Below are 24861 nucleotides of genomic sequence, written 5' to 3' on the forward strand. Positions count from 1 at the left end.
TGCTAGGAGTATAGTTAATAAATTTGATGAGTTTGACGTGCTAGTCAAAACATCAAAGGTAGATATTGTTGGGATATCAGAGATGTGGTGTCACACAGATATAAGGAGTGCAGAATTGGAATTTGGGGAGTACAATGTGTACAGAAAGGATAGCCAGAACAGGAAGGGAGGAAGGGTTATGCTATTAGTTAAGAAACACATAAAATCTAAGGAAGTGCATCCAATTGATGTTGGTGGACAATGAAGTGTTGAGTCTGTTTAGTGTGAAATAAGCACTGACAAAGGAAAAATGAGAGTAGGTGTGTGTTATAGGCCTAATGAATCTGTTGAGCATAACGAGCAATTCTGTAGAGAAATAGAGTGGGCCAGTAAATCAGAATGTCTTATAATGGGGGATTTTAACTTTCCAGATATTGATTGGAACAAGTGGGTTGGTCACTTGCACACTAGCAAGACTTTTGTGAATTTATTGGATGACTGTTTTCTACAGCAACATGTTAGGGAGGCAACCAGAGGGAGTAATACTCTTGATCTAATTATCACCAGTGATTATTCGTGCATTAAGAATTTGCAGAAAAGGAACCACTGGGTGACAGCGATCACAATGTACTGATGTGGGAATTACTCAAAGATGTAACTACCATCAAGGCTAAAGGGAAGGGCTTTTGCTTTCGTAAAGTGACTACAGCGGTCTCAGACAGTTTTTAAATTCTGTTCAGTGGGATCAACTGATGATGTTACCAGCGTTGAATTCTAAATGGGAAGCCTTCTGAGACTTAATTTTGGGGGCTACTAGGCTTTTCATTCCAACTAAGAAATATAAAGTAAACTAAGAAATGCATATAAAGTATCAGGTGACACAGAAGCCTATGGCAGGTATAAACTAGTCCAGTGGTTTTCAACCTTTTTTTAATAACAGCACCCCTAAGTCATTTATTTTATTTTGCAGCACCCCTACTCAATTTTCTGCCTTTTAGATCCAATTCCTCTATATTAAAATAGCAAAGAGTTCTTTTCTTATGTAAACTCTATAAGGAAATGGATGAATCAGATTGGACCACTTAACATAGATGGGTTGACTATTGATTATCATGCTAAGGTAGCTGATAAACTGAATGAGTATATTGCATCAACGTTCACAGATGAGGAGTCATTCAATGAAGGGAGTGCAGAAGTTTATCAAATGCTAACAGGAAGCTAAGTGATTTTGTAATAACTGAGAGCAAAGTGGAGGAGAAATTGTTGAAGTTAAACATAAGGAAGGCACCTGGGGTGGACGGGATCTATCCAGTTATATAAAAGGAGGCAGCAAAGGAAGTAAGCAAACCCTTAGCCATAATTATGAGAGCTTCCTTGGACTCAGGGGAGGTCCCCATTGACTGGAGGTGTGCAAATGTATCACCAATTCACAAAGGGGGTTCTCAAAAGGTGACACAAGTAACTACAGACCTGTTAGTTTAACTTCTGTTCCAGGGAAAATAATGGAATCACTGGTTAAAGAAGCATTGCAGGATCATCTAGACAAGATTGCAGTAATAGTTAAGACAGAATGGGTTTGTTAAAGGGAGGTCTTGTCTGACCAATTTTATTGGATACTATATGGTCACAAAGGAACTGAATGCCAAAATTAATTTTGATATCATATACTTGGATTTCAGGAAAGCTTTTGATACTGTTGCACATGGAAGACTGCTGTACAAATTGGAGAGGTACGGCATTAAGGATACTGCTACAATGGATAAAGGTATTGTTGAGTGGGAGACGACAGAGAGTGGTAATCAATGGACACTGCTCTTCGTGGACAAATGTTGTTAGTGGAGTTCCCCAGGGTTCAGTGTTGGGCCCATTGTTTGTTTTGTATACAAGCAGTTCTCGACTTTACGAGTTAATTCATTCCTAGAATGCACTCATAAAGCAAAAACTCGTAGTAAAGCGGGAATTTATTTCCCATAGACATAAGGTTAAAAATAGGGGTTACATTATCAACAATGAAATTATTTAGCTAATCAGTTTATGTTTAAACAATGATTGATTTATCGAAAGAAATGAAAACGTAGCCTGTAAAATCAAGAAAATTATAATAACAGAGAAATTATTTGTGACTTACAAATGTTAAAGAATGTTTATTCTTCATCATCGACTAAATGCACACTCGTCGATCACTCATTATTGGCTCGGCACTCGTTGGTTTGTTACACAAGGAGTCGTCTTCTTCAGAAATGTTTCAAGAGGCATTTGTTTCCAAGATAATCTTCTCTTTTAATTATAAATTTCACGATTGTATGCATAAGCATTTTTTAATGGCACACACTAATTGCAGCTAACACGAGTCGCGTGGAGTAACAAGTTTATGAAGCTTAAAAAAATAGGAATGAAGAGAATATTCTGAAAATTTATTTATGTTTTTTATACGATTGAAGATTTCAGTAAAGGGGAAATACATTTCACCATAATAACGTAAAAAACCAAACAATTCCAGCTATCGGTATTTTCGCAAATGCAAGAAAATTTGAGTTTACTACCCGTTTATTGATTACACTAACAGAAAAGCCCAATAAACTGGAAGGTGCATTGCTTTTATTATTTTATGGTAGTGACCTCCAGAAATGTGCTTTAGAAATATATTACAAAGGCGTTTAAAATTGATTCTTATAACGGGAACATATGATAACGATGAAAGGGTAGTGCATTTTAATGATTTGAATTGGTAACTAATACAATTAGCAAACCACACTCACAACCTTTTATATGGCCTTAAGGTCCCGCTCGTGACCTTAAAACTTTTTATGCTTAGTTATACAGTGAAAATTTCAACTTCCAAGATCTTGAAACAAATTACCAAAAAACATAATGCGTTACTGGGTTCACATTATGATATTTTAACGATACGATGGTGTCTCTGGAACTGATTAATATCATAAAGCAGGGTACACTGTATTGTATAGCTACGCATGTGGTTTGGAATGCTGTATTTATGAATGTTTAACATTCATTTTTGCAATTAATGTTCATATTTCAATTTTGCTGATACTTGGGGAAAAAAACTCATAAACCCGGAAACTCGTAAAGCGAGAACTGCCTGTATTTATCAATGATATTGATGAAGGTATATCAGGTTTAATGTCCAAGTTTGCAGACGATACAAAGGTTGGCAGGGTTGTTAACGACAGTAAAGACAGTATGCTACTCCAACTGGATCTAGATAAGTTGGGAAAATGGGCTGAGAAGTGGCAACTGAAGTTTAGCATTGACAAATGCAAAGTACTACATATGGGTAGTGATAACCGAAGAGAAAGCTACCAACTCTGTAGTACTACTCTCAGGGAAGTGGAAAGTGAAAAAGATCTGTGGGTAATTGTGCAGTCAAATATGAAGTTCACTGAGCAGTGCAGACGGGATGCCAGGGCAGGTCATGGAATCTTGTCAATGATATATAGGAATTTTGCTAGCAGGGACAGGGAGGTGATTATCCCATTATACAAGGCAATGGTCAGGCCACACCTAGAGTACTGTGTACAGGTCTGGAGACCTCATTTTAGGAAGGATGTAGAGTTGCTAGAATAAGTACAAAGAAGGGCAACAAGATTGGTGAAGGGAACAAAGGGGTGCTCTTACCAAGAAAGGCTTAAGTTCTGCAAATTGCAGTGCCTATAAAGTAGGCACCTGAGAGGTGATCTGATTGAGGTGTTAAGGCCTTGAATGGGTTGAGCAAGCTGAATGCTGATGGGATTCTTCCTCTAGCTCAGACTAAGAACATGATAGGGTACAGTTTCAAATTGAGGAAAGATAGTTGTAGAACAGATGTGCGGAAATTGCCCTTAGCAGAGGGTAGTTGATTGGTAGAACAGGCTTCCATCTTATGTTGTGGAAGCTAATAGTCTAAATAAATTTAAGACTGAGCTGGATAGGTATTTGAAACAAATGGAGGGGTGAAATGGGAGCATTTTTTTATTTTTTGGCTGATGCTGCAGAAGCTTGCTTTCTTGCATCGTATGCCTCTACTAATGCTAATTTGTCACCTTCTCTCAGAAACTACCTAACCCACTTCATGCAACTTTAAGTTCTTTCTCACTTTGGTGCCCTTTGTTAGTAAAGAGAGTACATAAGGTATTGTGTATACATTCTACTAAACAGAAGTACTAAAGGCAGTCATAATGTGTCAGAACCAAACACCTTTAGTTAGTGAGAGACAAAAAATAATTAAAGAGGCAGAAAAAATTGCAAGTTGTACTGCAGGAAGAAAATACCCCAGGTGAGTGTTGTGCAAGACACCAGAAAAAGAAGAAAGAGTTGATAGTGCAAAGTATTAATAAAAGGAGGGCTTTCATGGGGAAAGAGAAATATTTTGAAACAGAAGAAAAGATTTTTGAATATATAAGTAAGATGTGATAGTTTGGGTATAAAGTGTCAACTGAAATATGCCAGTTAAATGCTATCACACTGACCAGAGAACATGGAATCAAGCAAGCTGTGGATAGGTGGAGTTTTACCCAAGAAATAGTCTGTGCATTAGAAATAGAAATTAAGAGTAGGAGACCGGCAGAATTACTCAACAAGTACAGGTCACTGTTGAAAAAAAAAAGCTGTGAATTAGAGTTGAATTTGAAAGTGTCTGCAATTCTGTCCAGACACGATAGGAGGAAGTATATGATGAGAGCCTTGTTGATCAATTCGGCCCTGGAAAGACTGTGCAAGGCTCAAGGGGTAGAATTTTTTTTCAGCCTGGTCTGTACTTGTTAACAGGAGAGACTGCTTCTACAGAGATGGGATACACTTAAATAGAAAGGGTGCAAGAATATTTGCTGATGCTATCGAGGCAGTGTTAGTCAGGTGGTCTGAAAACTGCTAGCTTTGGGGGGGTTACAAGGACTAATAGATTAACAGTAGCCACTGGCAGAGGTGAAACTGATTCTTGCACTGCTTTTATTGGAATGAGCAGAAGCCTGCAAAAGAAGATGCAGGATATTTCAGGGACTACTGGGGGTCACTGCGGTACAAGTAAACACATGGGTTGTGTTAGTGTAGCTAAGAATCGGAACAGGTGTATGTATACTTGCGTGTACACCAATGCTAGGAGTTTGGTAAATAAATTTGATGAATTTGAGGTATTGCTGAAAGCATCAAAGGCAGATATTGTTGCGATATCAGAGACGTGGTGTCACACAGATATAAGGAATGCAGAACTGGAATTTGGGGAGTACAATGTGTACAGAAAAGATAGACAGGATAGGAAAGGAAGGCGGGTTATGCCATTAGTTAAGAAACACAAAATCCAAGGAAGTGAAGCCAGTCGACATCGCTACACAGTGCAGTGTCGAGTCAGTTTGGTGTGACATAAGCATTTGGAGATCAAAATTGAGAGTAGGAGTGTGCTATAGGCCTAATGACTCTGATGAGTATAATAAGAAACTGTACAGGGAAATAGATTGGGCCAGTAAATCAAAGAGTTTTGTAATGGGGGATTTTAATTTCCCAGATATTGACTGGAATTTGTGGGTTGGTCACTCAAACACTAGCAAGGCTTTTGTGGATTTATTGGATGATTGTTTTCTACATCAGCATGTTCGGGAGGCAACTAGAGAGAGTAATACTCTGGATTTGATTATCAGTAGTGATTCTTCATGCATTAAGAATCTGCAGATAAATGTACCACTAGGTGGCAGTGATCACAGTGTGCTGAAGTGGGACTTACTCAAAGAGGTAACTACCATCAAGGTTTAAGGGAAGGGTTATTGCTTTTGTAAAGGCGACTATGATGGACTGAGACAGTATTTAAATTCTATACAGTGGGACCAACTGATGATGTTACCAACAGCAAATTCAAAATGGGAAGCATTCAAAGAACTTATCTTGGAGGCTACTAGGCTTTACATACCAACTAAGAAATATTGTTCAAGGTTTAGGCCTAAATGGATGTCAGATGAACTAATGAGACATATGGCAGAGAAGAAAAATACATGGGATACATATAAATTAACATGCGACACAGAAGCCTATGATAGATATAAGCTGATCTGTAACCAAGTTACAAAGGAGGTTAAGCAGGCGAAGGCAGATTACGAGAAATCTTTGGCAATGGATGCAAAGGAAAACAGAAAAAGAGTTCTTTACTTATGTAAACTCTAAAAGGAAGGGGATGAATCAGATTGGTCCATTTGATATCGATGGTTCAACTGTTGATGATCCTTCTCAGGTAGCTAACAAACTAAATGAATATTTTGCATCGACATTCACACATGAGGAGTTATTCAGAGGTGTATTCAACTCTGGCTGTAAGCTAGATAATCTTGTAATAACTGAGAGTAAAGTGGAAGAGAATTGTTGAAGATAAACACAAAAAAGGCACCTGGGGTGGATGGGATCTATCCAGTTATGTTAAAGGAGGCAGCAAAGGAAGTAAGCAACCCCTTAGCCATAATTATGGGGGCTTCCTTGGTTAAGTTAAGACTGGAGATGGGCAAATGTGACCCCAATTCAAAAAGGAGGATCAAAGGTTGACACAAGTAATTATAGACCTGTGAGTTTAACTTCTGTTCCAGGAAAATTAATGGAGGCACTGGTAAAGAAGCATTGCAGGATCATCTAGACAAGACTTCAGTTACACACCGGACACAGCATGGTTTCGTTAAGGGAAAGTCTTGCCTGACCAATTTGATTGCATACTATGATGCCGTCACAAAAGAACTGGATGCAGGGAATAACTTTGATATTATATACTTGGATCTTAGAAAGGCTTTTGATACTGTTGCACATGGAACACTGCTGCACAAATTGGAGCAGTGTGGTATTGGAGGCAAATTGCTGCTATGGATAAAGGGGTGGTTGAGGGGGGAAGACAGAGAGTGGTAATCAATGGACACTGCTCATTGTGGACTAATGTTATTGGAGTACATCAGGGTTCAGTGTTGGGTCCATTGTTGTTTTCTGTATTTATAAATAATATTGATGATGGTATATCAAGCGTAATGTCCAAGTTTGCAGACGATACGAAGGTTGGTAGGGTTGTTAAGGACACTACTGATGCTATGCTGCTGCAACAGGATCTGGAAAGGTTGAATAGATGGGCTGAGAGGTGGCAAATGAAGTTTAACATTCACAAATGTAAAGTACTATATATGGGAAACAGCAACCCCAGAGCAATGTATCAACTCTGTGGTACTACATTGACAGTGGCAGAGAATGAAAAGGATCTGGGGGTAATTGTGCAGGCAGATATGAAGTTCTCTGAGCAGTGCAGACGGGCTGCAAGAATAGTTCATTGTGTCTTGTCAATGATATACAAGAATTTTTCTAGCAGGGATGATTATTTACTCATATAAGGCAATGGTCAGGCCACACTGAGTACTGTATACAGGTCTGGAGGCCTCATTTCAAGAAGGATGTAGAGCTGCTGGAACGAGTTCAGACAAGGGCAACAAGATTAGTGAATGGAACAAAGGGTGGCGCTTACGAAGAAAGGCTTAAGTTTTGCAAATACAGTGTCCAGAGACTAGGCACCGGCGAGGTGATCTGATAGAGGTGTATAAAGCCTTGAATGGCTTGAGCATGCTCAATGCTGATGGGATTCTTCCTCTTGCTCAGAATAATCACCTGAGAGGGCATAAATTCAAATTGATGAAAGACAGATGTAAGATAGATGGCGAAAATTTGCCTTTAGCCAGCGGGTAGTTGGTTGGTGGAACAGACTTCCATCCTTGTTGTGGAAGTTAATAGCCTAAATAAATTTAAGGCTAAGCTGGACAGGTATTTCGAACGAACAGAGGGGTGAAGTGGAAGTGTTTTTTTTTTTTTTGGCTGATGCTGCATAAGCTTGCTTTCTTCCATCATATGCCTCTACTAATACTAATGCTAAATAAAATAAATGCTCCCTAGCAACTTCTGGATGGATACAATGAGAAGCTATTGTATTTTCAAATGTATGTTATCAATTTGTGGTGCAGTATTCTTACATTCTTTCCCAAGTTGGTAAAGTTGGGCAAACACCTATGTATCTCGAAATGCTCATTTTGCAACATATTTCAAAAAAGATAAGTAAACCTTTTCCTAACCTAATAATTAAGGTCAGGTTAGAAAATATAACGAAAAATAAAGAAAACTTTTACTTTTTTCCTAACCTAACCTTAAAAATGTACAGAGAAATAAGTAATATTGTTTTTTTTAATAACAAAAACACTCATGAACTCCAATAATCTGCTTTTAATAATGAGAAGAAACATAATAAAGAAATTAAAAAGGAAAGGAACAAATGCAATCATCTGTTTACACCTCAGTAGCTGTTTGCAATTTGACTAATAATGTTTGAAAAGTATAAATTTTTCCCACAAATTTGATGCCACATCAACATTACACACCGATCATTATATCGCCTGTCACGCCTACGCATCAACACATACAAACTAATAATTTGACCATATGATGTTATGTTAACATCATATGTCTGTTATGTTAATGTACTAATCATTACATTGTCTGTCACACCTATGTGACAGACAATATATCAATCTTGCCTTCTACTGCTGCTACCAATAACACACATGGTCTAATTACTGAGAATGCAGAGAGAAAATGCGGTAGTGGCAAACCAGTTTGTCCGGTAAGTTTCTAGTAGTTTGCCGTGGTTCTCGTGTTGGCTTTCTTTACCTTAGCCAAACTGAGCAATAAGAAACAATAATGCACTGTAATGTTGTGCATCACGGCAGACAGCAGAAAATTTCCACCTTATATCATCCCAAAATGGATCGACACCACCAAAAGTTGTAAAAGGTTCAATCGTCTAAGCACAGGTGAATGGACAATTCTCTAATCCTAGACTAGAATAAACAGGTGGAAAAATCATCCAAGAGTGCTATTAAATTATTGCAACATGCTCATTTTAGATGGCAACAACAGAAGTGCAAAATGCCTTCAAAAGCATATATATATGGATCAAGTCATCAACCCATAAAATTATAAAGAGACAGTAAATAGCAGTTTTTATAAGTTCCTCCTTTTTTCCTCTCTCTTATTTAGCTAGCTATTGCAATGTTTAAAGACCAATAAAATATAAATAAAATCATAATGAGAATTGTTCATATTTTTGGTTATAACACAATTTCATTGAGTGGTTACTCAAGACAATTTCAAGAATAATTAGACTCTAATCACAAAATTATTTTACTTGTTTCATTACATTCCATATTTCTTGAAAGAAAAATTTCAAAATTTACTAGAATGTTCCAAATATTCCACATAACCAATGGAGGGCTAAAACTGCATAAAGATAGGTAAAGTTCCATAGAATGTACTGGCCACTTTACACATTTTAATGTGTCAGAGATGCAACTAAGAGAAATTTTTCCCAATTCATATCACTCTCTCACGTCATCCAAAGATCTTAATAAACAATTTAATTTGAATAATGCAAACTACTTACTGTATTTTGCATCTTTTCCTACGGATACAGTCTGTTGATATTTATCTGAATATCTATTAATATCTTTTTTGACATCAGCCTGGATAAAAAATGAAGAGTCCCGCATTCTCCCTCTCAACTCTTGTTTAAGTGCAAGCAAATAATTCTGTTCCTCATTACTTGTTAGGGGGCGAGGTTTTATATCTAATGGCTACAAAAAAAAAAAAAAAAAAAAAAAAAAAAAAACACCAACACTGACTTGCAATGATATATACTACCAAAATCAATTTATTTGATTCCATTGAAAAAAAAATACTACGAAACACCACCATTAAATTTTTTTCAAACTGCCTACTTCCAAAACACTACAAATAAGTTTATTCCAATAATCAATTACTCTCTGACTGATGGTACATTTTCCATACCACCTATTCTGCACTGGTATATTCTATTTGAATCCTAATTCAATGTTTGTGATTGTACTGTTCTATATCATCATACTTTTAACTATGATTAACAAATGAAAGTTTTTAAATCTCTCTCTCTCTCTCTCTCTCTCTCTCTCTCTCTCTCTCTCTCTCTCACTCACTCTCTCTCACTCACTCTCTCTCACTCACACACACAGACAGATTGGCTAGTACAAAGATTTTATATCACATAACCCTGAAGTTAGGCGATATGAAACGCCCATATTCAACCAGAATGATATTTCCTTTTTGCTTACTCAATCTTATGAGCAATTTCAATTTCTAATAAGGGATCTTTTAGACAACCATGTTTCCCGTGGTGAATCTCCCACCACGTTTTATCCCGTGACATGCAACCTCTGTGTTAACATAGTAATTGAATTAACATAAACTAAACTAAACAAGAATGATGAAAATATCATGGAAAAGAAAACTAAGGAACAAAGATGTACTGAAAATGGCAAAAACTAAATGTACACTTCTAAACACACTGAAGCAACGGAAAATAGCATATATAGGCCAACTGATTAGAAAAAATAAAATAATATTCGGAAACTGCTAATGGAAGGAAAAATAGAAGGCAAAAGAGGTAGAGACAATGATGGATAGGGAACTCAGAAGATTAGAGTGGACTCGATACAAAGAACTTGCAAGAGTGGCTGAGCAGAAGGAAGTGTGTAGAGATCATTGGCAGCCAACCTGCTGGAAGGAGATGGCACAAGGTGGATGGAAACGTGCCTGTTTCAGCCGCAGGCGGGCACAGTGCCTGGCAGGTCTGTAGACACAATGCAGCTGGTCATGTTAGACCCGCATGCGCTTATTTTTTTTTTCAAGATATAGGAGGCAGACTACACACGAGTGGTTGACTCATCAGTTTTCCTCCAGTACCCATTGCAGTTGCCTCTTTTTATTTGTACTTTTTTTTTTTTTTTTTAAACTGATTAACATTTTCGCAATTGAAACCTTTATTAGTGAAATTGAAAAATGTCCAGCTCTATAAGATATGAGATCAAAGGAATATAGTAACAGAGACGTGAAAGCAGTTTTGTGGAGAGAAATTTTGCAAGCCATGTATGAAACCTAATGATTTTATTTACAGCAGAAAGAAAAACCCTTGTTGTCAGACTGATATGGTGAAACCACCAATGGCAGTATCTTTTTGATTTATTAATTAAATAAATGCAGAGCACAGATAGACCGGTTATGTCCATTTCTGATGTTCAGAGAAGAATGATTTACCATTCATGCTATCTGCCACATTTTACATGCTCTGCTTACTGGTCCTTCTATATAGCCTTGTAATTCAATAATTTTCTAGGGGAGATCCATGGTGGGAAACATTCGTCGGAGAGATTCAAGCACAGAAACGCACGAAGAGAGATTCAAGAAAAATTAGTGTTACATTTTCCATATCTTGATACATATAAAAGGAAGTTTTTGTTTTCATGTCTGTTTAATTTTTAGACTATATATTAAAAAAATGCATATTTCCAACGCTTTTATGTGCAGCAAATCTATATCAGTGATTCATTTTTTTTAGATTTTATAAAAATTATAAAAATATGACTTACTTCTGTTTACTTTACATTTGTTTGCTTTTTTTTTTTTAAATAACTTACTTTTGCTTTTAAATGTTTACTTTAGAAAATTTACAACCTGAAAAAGATCACTGCTTTTCAATATTAAGGTGAATAAATAAATATAATGATACATCTAAAACTGAAAATTCCCAAAATTTTATTAAGTACAATACACGATAATTACTGAACAAAACTTAAGGTTTAACAAGATGATTCAGGCTGGATGTTTTTAGATAATTATTCAAATTTTTAATGAAAATTTTTGACATCAATTCTCAATATCAAATGAAGATGCTCACCTGCTATTCTCTCTTATATATTTATTTGATTTCAGGTGTGAAAAAATTTTCTCGCAAACATACTTTGATCAAAAATAAGTACCAATTTTCATGAAATTTTCTTTTATTAGCAGAAAATCATAGGATGGGAGAATACTGTAGAATTCAAGTAATTTATTTCTGCAGTCCATATACTTATTTTTGAACTATTTTTTGGCTTGACGATCAATAATTTCAAGTTGAAAGCTGGGATTGTAGTTTTCAGCCATAGAAGTGAATGGATTCTTAAACAATCTTATGTCTTTTTCATGTGATCTTATATCAGCAAATTGACTTTAAAAGTCGTCAAAAAGTAATTGTAATAACAAGAAGCAAAGATTCTTTTGGAAATATGTTTCTCTTTTAGCTCAGTACAATGTTCACAGTGAAATAAATTCTCTTGCTCAATTTGAATTTAAATGATAACAACTTATTTTGAAATGATTTGATGTCATCACACAAATCAGAGACCAATTTTTTTCTTTCCCTTGTAGTTTTAAATTAAGAGCATTTAAAGGACTAGAAATGTCTATAAGAATTGCAAGATCAAACAGCCACTCCATATTTGATAATTGTTTTGTCGGTTTCCCCTATTTTTTGTCATAAAAATATCAATTTCATCACTCAGTTTAAAGAAATGATATAACACTTTGCCACAACTAAGCCATCTCACTGCACTATTTCATATGTTTATGAAATTTCACATGTTTATTTAATGAAAAAACTTGAGCCTACAGGCCAATAAGGCTCCTGGGGTTGATGGCATATACCCTATAATCTTAAGGGAGGCAGCAAGTGAGTGCATTGAACCATTGAGGCTAATTATGAGAGCATCACTGGACTCTGGAATGATTCCATTGGATTGGGAAAATGCTAACGTATTTCCAACACACAAGGACGGTTCTAAGAGTGAAGTGGGAAATTACAAGCCGGTTAGTCTAACTTCAGTAGTATGGAAAATCATGGAGACAATGATCAAGGGTGGAATTCAGGATCATTTAGATAGAAATGCAATTCTGAAGGATACTCAGCATGGTTTTGTAAAGGGAAAATCATGTTTAACTAATCTGGTTAGCTATTTTGACAGGGTCACTCAAGAAATGGACTGAGAGAATAATTTCAACATTGTTTATTTGGATTTCAGCAAAGCATTTGACTCAGTCCCACATGAGCAGTTACTTTATAAGCAGGAACAAGTTGGAATTACAGGGAATTAGATGGATAGCTGGATGGCTTCAGGGCAGGAGGCAGAGAGTTGTGATAAATGGTAATTCCTCAGATTGGGTTGACATAAGAAGTCCAAGGATCAGTATTAGGGACCACTGTTGTTTTTGGCTGTTGTCAAGGCTCTTCACAAAGTGCATTAGAAAAGGTGTGACACCTAAGCAGTGGAATAATGCAATCATAGTTTTGCTGCATAAGAAAGGAGATAAATCAGAAATTGGAAATTATAGACCAATTAGCTTGTTATCCCACATCTACAAGTTGTTCACACGGGTCATTACTAACAGATTAGAAAGAATACTTGATGAGAATCAACCGAAAGAGCAAGCTGGCTTTAGGACAGGATTCTCAACTATGGATCACCTTCACGTAATATCACAGCTAATGGAGAAAGCAAATGAATATAAAACACCATTATGCCTGGGATTTGTGGATTATGAAAAGGCATTTGACTCCATACAGCATAAGGCAATGTTTCGGGCACTGGAAAGACAAGGCATAGATACACTATATATTATGATTTTGAAGAAAATATATGAGAGTGCTACCTCCTTTATTAGACTAGACAAAGACTGTAGGAAATTTAAAATCGAGAAAGGAGTTCAACAAGGAGAGACAATATCTCCAAAGCTGTTTACTGCTGCCCTTGAGGAAGCTTTCAGAAGATTAGACTGGTCGCAGAAAGGAGTCAATGTGAACGGAGAGTACCTAAACCATTTACGATTTGCAGATGATATTGTGGTCATAAGCCACGATACCAAAGAATTAGAGGAAAATCTTAATCAGTTATGCACAGTTAGTAAGGATTTTGGACTAAAGATGAATATGGCTAAAACAAAAGTAATGATGAACAAGTATGCCACAGAAAGGGAAATAATGATTGAAGGAGCAGTAATTGAAAAGGTGGAGTCATATACTTATCTGGGACAAGTTATTTGTAAGGACCTGTCCTTAAAACTGTTATTTAATAATGGGTGTTATTGATATTGAAAAATTATTAGTGAATATTAATACAGACAACCATTTGAAATATATCAGGTCAAAATTAATAACAGAATTTGTATAGGATAGTTCAGATAAGTCACAGGTTTAATTGTGCTCATTTCGCCTATTACCTTTAAGCAAGAGGAAGATTAACGTAGCAGCGGGGGGGGAAGCGTTTCGAACACGCGATTCAATAAGAAACACTGATGGAGCAGACCGTAGTTAATGAGCACAGATCAGAGTCAACTTTTTGCCCTGAAAGAACAATGAGCCGAAACAAAAACAATTAAGATAGAGATGGAGCTCAGTAATGGAGGTACTCATGAAATTTAAGTGCACACTTTAAAATTTCACGGGGGCAATTAATGACAGGTGTAGCCAAGACAAATACAGGGCGTAGATGGGCAAACACAAAGAACATCTAGAAACTTCTAAATTTCCGGAAATTCCGGTCACCTTTCTAGAAAGTTCCAGAAATTGCTGGAAACCGGAAGACTTCTCTAAAAAGGATGGAAGACATGCCCACAGAAGGTACTGGAGACAAATGGGAATTATAGGGGAAGGGATGTAATAGTCAGCGATTGGTCAGAGTGAAAAGCGTAGGAAATTTTGAAATTCAGAGTAGAGAGAAAGAAAAGTTTTTTGGGAGAGTCTTTGGAAGTGCGTAGAGGAAGACAGTCGTGTGGGGGAGTCTTCAGAAGTGCGAAGTGCGTAGAGGAAGACAGTCGTGTGGGGGAGTCTTTGGAAGTGTGTGGAGGAAGACAGTCGTGTGGGGGAGTCTTTGGAAGTGTGTGGAGGAAGACGGTCATGTGGTAGAGTCGTTGTTGAGTTTGGGGTGATGGTTTAGTAATGGGAAGGAAATTTTCCTTGTGAGAAATTTTGTAAGTCTAAAGTTGGGGAAAGAATGCGTCCATGTGGAAGAAAGATGATACAGTAGTAGCCAATGAATACAACAACAGTGTGAGAAGCTGATGAAATGCATAGTGAAGGAAGGAGAGCGCGCCCAAGGAGAATTCTAGAGAATGATGTAAGAAAAGGATCCTTATTCAACTCAGCAGAGCAGTGCCTTTGGGAGAGCGAACCTCAGGTAGATTGATGCCTTCCAAGGATGAACAACCGCCCGCGTCTACGCCGTTACGCTGATGGTTATGGCAGCCCTGAATAGAAAAATTGCTTGGAAAACTGAGTAAGTGATAGTTCAGTAAGGAAAAATCTTAAGTTAGTGAAGGAAGGACTCTAGGGGAAATATTTAACCTATGGGAGAAAGCTAAATGTAATTGTACCCATGTACACAGAATTGTAGTGAAATTAAGAGTAGGACCTTATGGTAAAGGTTTATTAATGGGTAGAAAGGATACTTTGAGATAATAGTTAATTTTGGGGGAATGACTAATTAGGTAACAAAGGATTGTAGTTGAATGTGATATTATAGTGAATTTGGATTTATAGAGAGTACAACTTAGTGTGATAGTAATTGTTTAAATGGATAAAACACTGATTGAGTGCCCTGCTAATTAAAGAATTATAGGATTAGATACAGGAAGACGGTTAATTACAATTGTTGATTATGAATGATGAACAGGTCTGTAGTTGAGGAAAGGATTTTCTAACTGAGATATATATATATATATATATATATATATATATATATATATATATAATTTTGGAAAGGGATATAAATATGTATATTTATATCCCTTTGAAATTGCTACTTGAAATTGTTTATTACCATGCTGAAAGTCACTTGTAGACCTACTAGGACAGTTGATTGGTAGGAAAGCTGATGTAAGGATTATGAGATGTAATGAACTCCTAGATCTGTTAGAACCCAAGGATGAGACACACAAAGAACATGATGATATGTATATATCTATGTGTATGAAAATTCTGTAGTTTGAATTACAAGGATATTTACACAGATAAGGCCTAGCAGTCTAACAAAGCCACACATAATAAAGTTCACAGTTAATCGTAGCTATTGATTGGAAAAGTATATATAATATCAATAAATATTATTATGGTTTGGTACTTAAGTGTCTGTCAGTCATTCTGAACTTCAGCCAATCCAGAGGAGGAATACCTAAAATATTGAGACCCCCTTCGAGTCTAGAATCTTCTGGAAGACAAACAAGTCAGGTGTAAAGTGGGAGGGGACTAAACGGGGGGGGGGGGGCACAGTAGAGTACAGGGAATAATTAATTAAGTCTTTCAGCACTAGGAACAGTATAAATAAAAAAGGATTTATATTAAAAAAATTTTAAAAAAATAACAAATTCCCCTTCATCAAATCCCCCCCCCACAATTAGCTGTAATAATGATAAATGGCTGGAAGTCAAGAGAAGAATAAATTTTGGATGGATAGCATTGAGGAAATATAGTCACATACTGAAGAGCAATATCCCAGTTTGTCTGAAACATAAAATAATGAACCAATGTATACTCCCCACCATGACTTATGGAAGTGAAACTTGGGCACTCACCAAAAGAATGGAAGAGAAGCTGAGAACTACACAGCGAAGAATGGAACGAATTATATGGGAATCAGACTGTTAGATAAGAAGAGAAACACATGGATTAGGCAGCAAACTCAAGTAAAGGACATTCTTATCAAAACTAAAGAACTACAATGGTCTTGGGCAGGACACATAGCTCAAAGACATGATGACAGATGGACTAAGAAAATAACAGAATAGTACCCAAGAGGAGCTAGAAGAAAACCTGGAAGACAGAGGCGGAGATGGATAGATGAAATTCATGAATTTTTGGGTAGTAAATGGATGGCCAGTGCTCAAAACAGAAGGAACTGGAAAGTTGCTGGAGAGGCCTTCGTCCTGCAGTGGATTGAAAATGGCTGATGATGATGATGTTGTGTTTGATTTTCAAAAATGACATTGATGAAGGGATAGGGGTGTGATGTCTAAATTTGCAGATGATGTAAAGATTGGTAGAGTAGTTGATCACTGCCAGGCAGAGCTTCTTCAGAGATAGACTTCAGGAATGGTCAGAAAAAGGGCAGCTATACTTTAATCTAGCAAAGAGCAAGGTATTGCACTTGGGGAACAGTAACCCCAAAATAACTTATAAACTTGGCAGAGTTGAACTAAAGCTGGTGGTGGAGGAAAGGGACTTGGGTATTATGATACAGTCGGACATGAAGTTCTTTGAGCATTGTAGACTGGTCGCAAGGAAAGCCTATAGTGTCCTGTCAATGATTTATCGAACAATTGCGAGTAGAGATAAGGATATCATAATCCCATTAAATAAGGCTATTGTTAGACCACACTTGGAATACTGTGTTCAAGTATGGAGATTGCATCTAAAGAAAGACATTGTTCTTCTTGAAAGGTCCAAAGACGGGTAACTCACCTGATGAGATTGGCAAAAGAGCTTCCATATGAGGAAAGACTTCGAATATGTGGGTTGAGGAGCTTGGAAACTAGGCACCTTAGAGGAAACTTGATTGAGCTGTTTAAGGCTCTGAATAAGGATGAAATTTTCATAGTTATAATAAATGATTCTAGAACAAGGGGCCATAATTTCAAGTTACGGGGGGGGAGATGTTTAGACTGGATTGCAGGAAGTTTTATTTTAGCCAGAGAGTTTCAAATTATCCTGAAAAAGGCCTCTGAGGTTGGGAAAATTAATATTTTGGCAATGCTGTAAGTAAAATATTTACAAAAACTGCTATTATATTAAATTAAATTATGTACATTTGAAAAACACATTAAAACTATGATAAAATCCTTGCGATAAAATACACTAAAATAAACCGGATTAAAAGTGATAAAATCTCTGGAGCTTTCGGAAGCATCAGCTTCCTTCCTCAGCAGTAACAAAACTTCCTGCAGCACGTCCATATATAACAGGCTCATGGCACTTATACATGTGGTGCAGTCGGCAGATGGTCTGAACTGGAAGCGGAAACAGCTCGAGAACGTGTCAAGCAAAACCGTTCATCCGTACTTAGGATGATAATTTCAAACAGAGGATGCATACGCATACCTCTGTCCCTATTCATAATATTGTGGTCGGATGAACAGATTTGTAGGCTCTTGAGCCATTTACGGTTCCAGAACCCATGCGCTTGATCCACAATAACCGCATCCTCTGGGGAGATTTGATGCTACTTCTCCCAAAAATGTTCAGCTACAGCAGACTTATTGTAATCAGCAGTTTTTATAGTATTTGCATGCTCCTCCAGACGATCCTTGAGCCGTTGTTTTGTCTCACCCACATAACATTCCCCACAATCCAGGCATTTTATCCTGTATACTACTCCACTACTCAGGTCATTTGCTATTGGGTCTTTTACCTGAGACAACTCTGTGTGCAACCTCCACCCAGGAAGCTGCACACAGCGTGTTTTATAACCCCGCAAAACTCTAGCAAGATGCTCAGTAAGGCCCGGATAGTAAGGAATGTATGCAGTAGCCACAGGAACAAACGGTTCCTGACGGTTCGACTCTATTCCTCTACTAAACCTGTCTAAGATCCTCTGGGGGTATCCGCATTTTCTAAGGTCTGCTGTGACTCGTCTAATTTCACATTCTTTGTCCTCAGAGGTAGTGCAGTGTGACCCTGCTCTAATATGGGTGAGACAAAAAGACGGCTCAAGGATCGTCTGGGGGAGCATGCAAATGCTATAAAAACCGCTGATTACAATACGTCTGCTGTGGCTGAACATTTTTGGGAGAAGTAGCATCAAATCTCCCCAGAGGATGCGGTTATTGTGGATCGAGCGCATGGGTTTTGGAACCGTAAATGGCTCGAGAGCCTACAAATCTGTTCATCCGACCACAATATTATGAATAGGGACAGAGGTATGCGTATCCATCCTCTGTTTGAAACTATTATCCTAAGTACGGATGAATGGTTTTGCTTGACACGTTCCCGAGCTGTTTCCGCTTCCAGTTCAGACCATGTGCCGACTGCACCACGTGTATAAGTACCGTGAGCCTGTTATATATGGACGTGCTGCAGGAAGTTTTGTTACTGCTGAGGAAGGAAGCCGATGCTTCCGAAAGCTCAAGAGATTTTATCGTTTTTATCGCTTTTAATCCGGTTTATTTTAGTGTATTTTATTGCAAGGATTTTATCACAGTTTTAATGTGTTTTTCACATGTACATAATTTAATTTAATATAATAGCAGTTTTTGTAAATATTTATTTTATTTTATTTTGTAAATATTTTAGTTACAGTAAAATACTTATTCTTATGGTTGGTGTATGTGCTGATTTATTGCCAAAATATGAGTTACAAATTACTAGAATAAGTTACCTACCTGGGTGGCAGAGGCTGACAGTTTGGGAAAATTCAAAGGTCAGCTGGATAATTACCTATGAGAGGAGGGAAACACAGATTATCTATTTCCTTTTCTATTTTTTTTATTATTAGAATCCCATCAGCATTCAGCTTGCTCAACCCATTCAAGGCTTTATACACCTCAATCAGATCACCTCGCAGGTGCTGCAATTTGTAAAACTTAAGCCTTTCTTGGTAAGAGCACCCCATTGTTCCCCTCACCAATCTTGTTGCCCTTCTTTGTACTCGTTCTTGAAACTCCACATCCTTCCTAAAATGACGCCTCCAGATGTACACGGTACTCTAGGTGTGGCTCGACCATTGCCTTGTATAATGGGATAATCACCTCCCTGTCCCTGCTAGCAAAATTCTTATATATCACTGATAAGACTCCATGACCTGCCCTGGCAGCCAGTCTACACTGCTCGGCAAACTTCATATTCGACTTCACAATTACCCCTGGTCTTTTTCACTTTCCACTTCCGTCAGTGTAGTACCACACCACTGGTACGTTTCTCTTCTGTTATTGCTACCAATATGCAGTACTTTGCATTTGTCAATGATAAACTTATCTAGATCCAGATGGAGTAATATACTGTCTTTGCTGTCGTTAATAACCCTGCCAACCTTTGTATCATCTGCAAACTTGGACATTAAACCTGATATACCTTCATCAATATCATTGATAAACATACAAAACAACAATGGGCCCAACACAGAACCCTGAGGAACTCCGCTAATAACATTTGTCCATGAAGAGTAGTTTGTTTGTTTGTTAGTTATTTGGTTTTTAGGAGCATTAGCAACTAAGGCCATACTGCTGTCACACAGATATAAGGGATGCAGAACTGCAATTTGGGGAGTACAACATCTACAGAAAGGATAGACAGGATAGGAAGGGGGGAGGGGTTATGCTATTAGTTAAGAAACACATAAAAACCAAGGAAGTGAAGCCAGTCGACATCGCTGGACAGTGCAGTGTTGAGTCAGTTTGGTGTGACATAAGCATTGGGAGATCAAAATTGAGAGTAGGAGTGTGCTATAGGCCTAATGACTCTGATGAGTATAATAAGGAACTGTACAGGGAAATAGTGGGCCAGTAAATCAGACAGTCTTATAATGGGAGATTTTAATTTCCCAGATATTGACTGGAATTTGGGGGCTGGTTACTCACGCACTAGCAGGGCTTTTGTGGATTTATTGGATGATTGTTTTCTACATCAGCATGTTCGGGAAGCAACTAAAGGGAGTAATACTCTTGATTTGATTATCAGCAGTGATTCTTCATGCATTAAGAATCTGCAGATAAATGAACCACTAGGTGGCAGTGATCACAGTGTGCTGAAGTGGGATTTACTCAAAGAGGTAACTATCATCAAGGGTAAAGAGAAGGATTTTTGCTTTTGTAAAGGTGAGTACGGTGCTCTGAGACCGTATTTAAATTCTATACGGTCGAACCAACTGATAATGTTACCAACAGCAAATTCAAAATGGGAAGCATTCAAAGAACTTATCTTGGAAGCTACTAGGCTTTACATACCAACTAAGAAATATTGTTCAAGGTTTAGGCCAAAAGGGATGTCAGATGAACTAATGAGGCATATGGCAGAGAAGAAAAATGCTGTTGTTGTTGTTGTTGTTATTTGGTTTTTAGGAGCATTAGCAACTAAGGCCATATTGCTCCGGGATATGCGGTGGTCATTCCCTGACCTTTCCGCATCCTCCGTATTTGGTGGTGACGGGCTCGAACCCCGGTCTAATCAAGAAGCGTGTGCTACGCACTGCTGCTCCTTCCCACCTGGCTACGGAGGCGGCATGAAGAAAAATGCATGGGATACTTACAAATTAACACATGACACAGAAGCCTATGATAGATACAAGTTGATATGCAACCAAATTACAAAGGAGGTTAGGCAGGCGAAGGCAGATTATGAGAAATCCTTGGCAAGGGATGCAAAGAAAAACAGCAAAGAGTTCTTTACTTATGTAAACTCTAGAAGGAAGGGGATGAATCAGATTGGTCCACTTGATATTGATGGGTCAACTGTTGATGATCCTGCTCAGGCAGCTAACAAACTAAATGAATATTTTGATCGACATTCACACATGAGGAGTTATTCAGCAAGGGGAATGCCAGAGGTGTATTCAACTCTAGCAGTAAGCTACAGAATTTTGAAATAACGGGGAGTAAAGTGGAGGAGAAACTGTTGAAGATAAACACAAGAAAGGCACCCGGGGTGGATGGGATCTATCCAGTTATATTAAAGGAGGCAGCAAAGGAAGTAAGCAAACCCTTAGCCATAATTATGAGAGCTTCCTTGGACTCAGGGGAGGTACCCATAGACTGGAAATGTGCAAATGTGACCCCAATTCACAAAGGAGGATCAAAGGCTGACAAGTAATTATAGACCTGTGAGCTTAACTTCTGTTCCAGGAAAATTAATGGAGGCACTGGTTAAAGAAGCACTGCAGGATCATTTAGACAAGACTTCAGTTATAGCTCAGACACAGCATGGTTTTGTTAAGGGGAAGTCTTGACTGACCAACTTGATTGGATACTATGATGCAGTCACAAAAGAACTGGATGCAGGGAATAACTTTGATATTATATACTTGGATCTTAGAAAGGCTTTTGATACTGTTGCACATGGAAGACTGCTACATAAATTGGAGCAGTGTGACACTGGAGGCAAATTGTTGCTATGGATAAAGGGGTGGTTGAGGGGGAGAAGACAGAGAGTGGTAATCAATGGACACAGCTCATCGTGGACTGATGTTATTAGTGGAGTCCCTCAGGGCTCAGTGTTGGGTCCATTATTGTTTTCTGTATTTATAAATGATATTGATGATGGTATATCAAGCTTAATGTCCAAGTTTGCAGACGATACAAAGGTTGGCAGGGTTGTCAAGGACACTACTGACACTATGCTGCTGCAACAGGATCTGGAAAGGTTGAGCAGATGGGCTGAGAGGTGGCAAATGAAGTTTAACATTGACAAATGTAAAGTACTACACATGGGAAAGAGCAACCCCAGAGCAACGTATCAACTCTGTGGTACTACCCTGACAGTGGTAGAGAATGAAAGGGACTTGGGCGTGGTTGTGCAGGCAGATATGAAGTTCTCTGAGCAGTGCAGACGGGCTGCAAGAATAGCTCATGGAGTATTGTCAATGATATACAGGAATTTTTCCAGCAGGGATAAGGAGGTGATTATTCCATTGTATAAGGCAATAGTAGGCCACACCTAGAGTACTGTATACAGGTCTGGAGGCCTCATTTCAAGAAGGATGTAGAGCTGCTGGAACGAGTACAGAGAAGGGCAACAAGATTAGTGAATGGAACAAAGGGGTGCTCTTACGAAGAAAGGCTTAAGTTTTGCAAATTACAGTGTCTGGAGACTAGGCACCAGCGAGGTGATCTGATAGAGGTGTATAAAGCCTTGAATGGTTTAAGCATGCTCAATGCTGATGGGATTCTCCCTCTAGCTCAGAAAAATCACCTGAGAGGGCATAAATTCAAATTGAGGAAAGACAGATGTAGGATAGACGTGCGGAAATTTGCCTTTAGCCAGCGGGTGGTTGGTTGGTGGAACAGACTTCCATCCCTTGTGGTGGAGGTTGATAGCCTAAATAAGTTTAAGGCTCAGCTGGACAGGTATTTTGAACGAACAGAGGGGTGAAGTGGTAGTGGGTTTTTTTTTTTTTTTTGGCTGATGCTGCATAAGCTTGCTTTCTTGCATCAAATGCCTCTACTAATGCTAATGCTAATGCTCCGGAAATATGCGCTGGTCATTCCCTGACCTTTCCGCATCCTCCGTATTTGGTGGTGACGGGCTCGAACCCCAGTCTAATCAAGAAGCGTGTGCTACGCATGAAGAGTAGTATCCATTGATTACCACTTTCTGTCATCTCCCAATCAACCATCCCTTTATCCATTGTAGCAACTTACCCTTAATGCTATACCTCTCCAGTTTGTACAGCAGTCTTCCACGTGCAATGGTATCAAAAGCTTTCCTGAAATCCAAGTATATGATATCAAAATTATTTTTGGCATTCAGTTCCTTTATGACCACATCATAGTATCCAATCAAATAGGTCAGACAAGACCTCTCTTTAACAAACCCATGCTATGTCTGAGCTATAACTGAAGTCTTGTCTAGATGATCCTGCAATGCTTCTTTAACCAGTGATTCCATTATTTTCCCCAGAACACAAGTTAAACTAACAGGTCTATAGTTACTTGTGTATAGTCACCTTTTGAACCCCCTTTGTGAATTGGTGATACATTTGCACACCTCCAGTCAATGGGGACCTCCCTGAGTCAAAAGAAGCTCTCATAATTATGGCTAAGGGTTTGCTTACTTCCTTTGCTGCCTCCTTTAATATAACTGGATAGATCCCATCCACCTCAGGTGCCTTCCTTATGTTTAACTTCAACAATTTCTCTCCACTTTGCTCTCAGTTATTACAAAATCACTTAGAGTTTGATGAACTTCTAGCACTCCCCTCATTGAATAACTCCTCATGTGTGAATATAGATGCAAAATACTCATTCAGCTTATCAGCTACCATAGCATGATCATCCATAGTCAACCCATCTATGTTAAGTGGTCCAATCTGATTCATATCTTTCCTTCTGGAGTTTACATAAGTAAACTCTTTGCTGTTTTTCTTTGCATCCTTTGCCAAGGATTTCTCATAATCTGCCTTCACCTGCCTAACCTCCTTTGTAACTTGATTACAGACTAGCTTATATCTGCCATAGACTTCTGTGTCACCTGATACTTTACATGCATCCCATACATTTTTTCTTCTCTGCCACGAGGCTCATTAGTTCATCTGACATTCATTTAGGCCTAAACCTTGAACAGTATTTCTTAGTTGAAATGAAAAGCCTAGTAACCTCTAAAATTAAGTTCCTGAAGGCTTCCCATTTAGAATTCAACGTTGGTAACATCATCAGTTGATCCCACTGAACAGAATTTAAAAACTGTCTGAGACCACTGTAGTCACGTTACGAAAGCAAAAGCCCTTCCCTTTAGCCTTGATGGTAGTTACATCTTTGAGTAATTCCCACATCAATACATTGTGATCACTGTCACCCAGTGGTTCCTTTATCTGCAAATTCTTAATGCATGAATAATCAATGGTGATAATTGTTATTGTTATTTGGTTTTTTTAGGAGCATTAGCAACTAAGGCCATATTGCTCCAGGATATGCGGTGGTCATTCCCTGACCTTTCCGCATCCTCCGTATTTGGTGGTGACGGGCTCGAACCCCGGTCTAATCAAGAAGCGTGTTCTACGCACTGCTGCTCCTTCCCACCTGGCTACGGAGGCGCCCAATGGTGATAATTAGATCAAGAGTATTACTCCCTCTGGTTGTCTCCCGAACATGTTGCTGTAGAAAACAGTCGTCCAATAAATCCACAAAAGTCTCGCTAGTGTGCAAGTGACCAAACTACTTGTTCCAGTCAATATCTGGAAAGTTAAAATCCCCCATTATAAGACATTCTGATTTACTGGCCCACTCTATTTCTCTGCACAATTGTTCATTATGCTCAACAGATTCATTAGGCCTATAACACACACCTAC

At 38.2% G+C, this 24861-nt stretch overlaps 1 protein-coding gene across 3 annotated transcripts in view; it reads right to left on the bottom strand.

Moving 5' to 3' along the window:
- LOC150086972 (DNA-directed RNA polymerase III subunit RPC7-like) overlaps positions 1 to 24861 on the bottom strand; it is a 98367-nt gene that overhangs the window by 60851 nt on the left and 12655 nt on the right. For all 3 annotated transcript variants that reach the window (XM_090372862.1, XM_090372861.1, XM_090372863.1), the window contains exon 2: positions 9413 to 9602. In XM_090372862.1, coding sequence (XP_090228988.1) covers positions 9413 to 9602 — 190 coding nt within the window. The remainder of the gene's footprint in view (positions 1 to 9412; positions 9603 to 24861) is intronic.

This window comes from Mastigoproctus giganteus, chromosome 4, assembly GCF_048544385.1.
Source record: "Mastigoproctus giganteus isolate SK-2022 chromosome 4, ASM4854438v1, whole genome shotgun sequence".
In the NCBI taxonomy this organism is placed as follows: Eukaryota; Metazoa; Arthropoda; class Arachnida; order Uropygi; family Thelyphonidae; genus Mastigoproctus; species Mastigoproctus giganteus.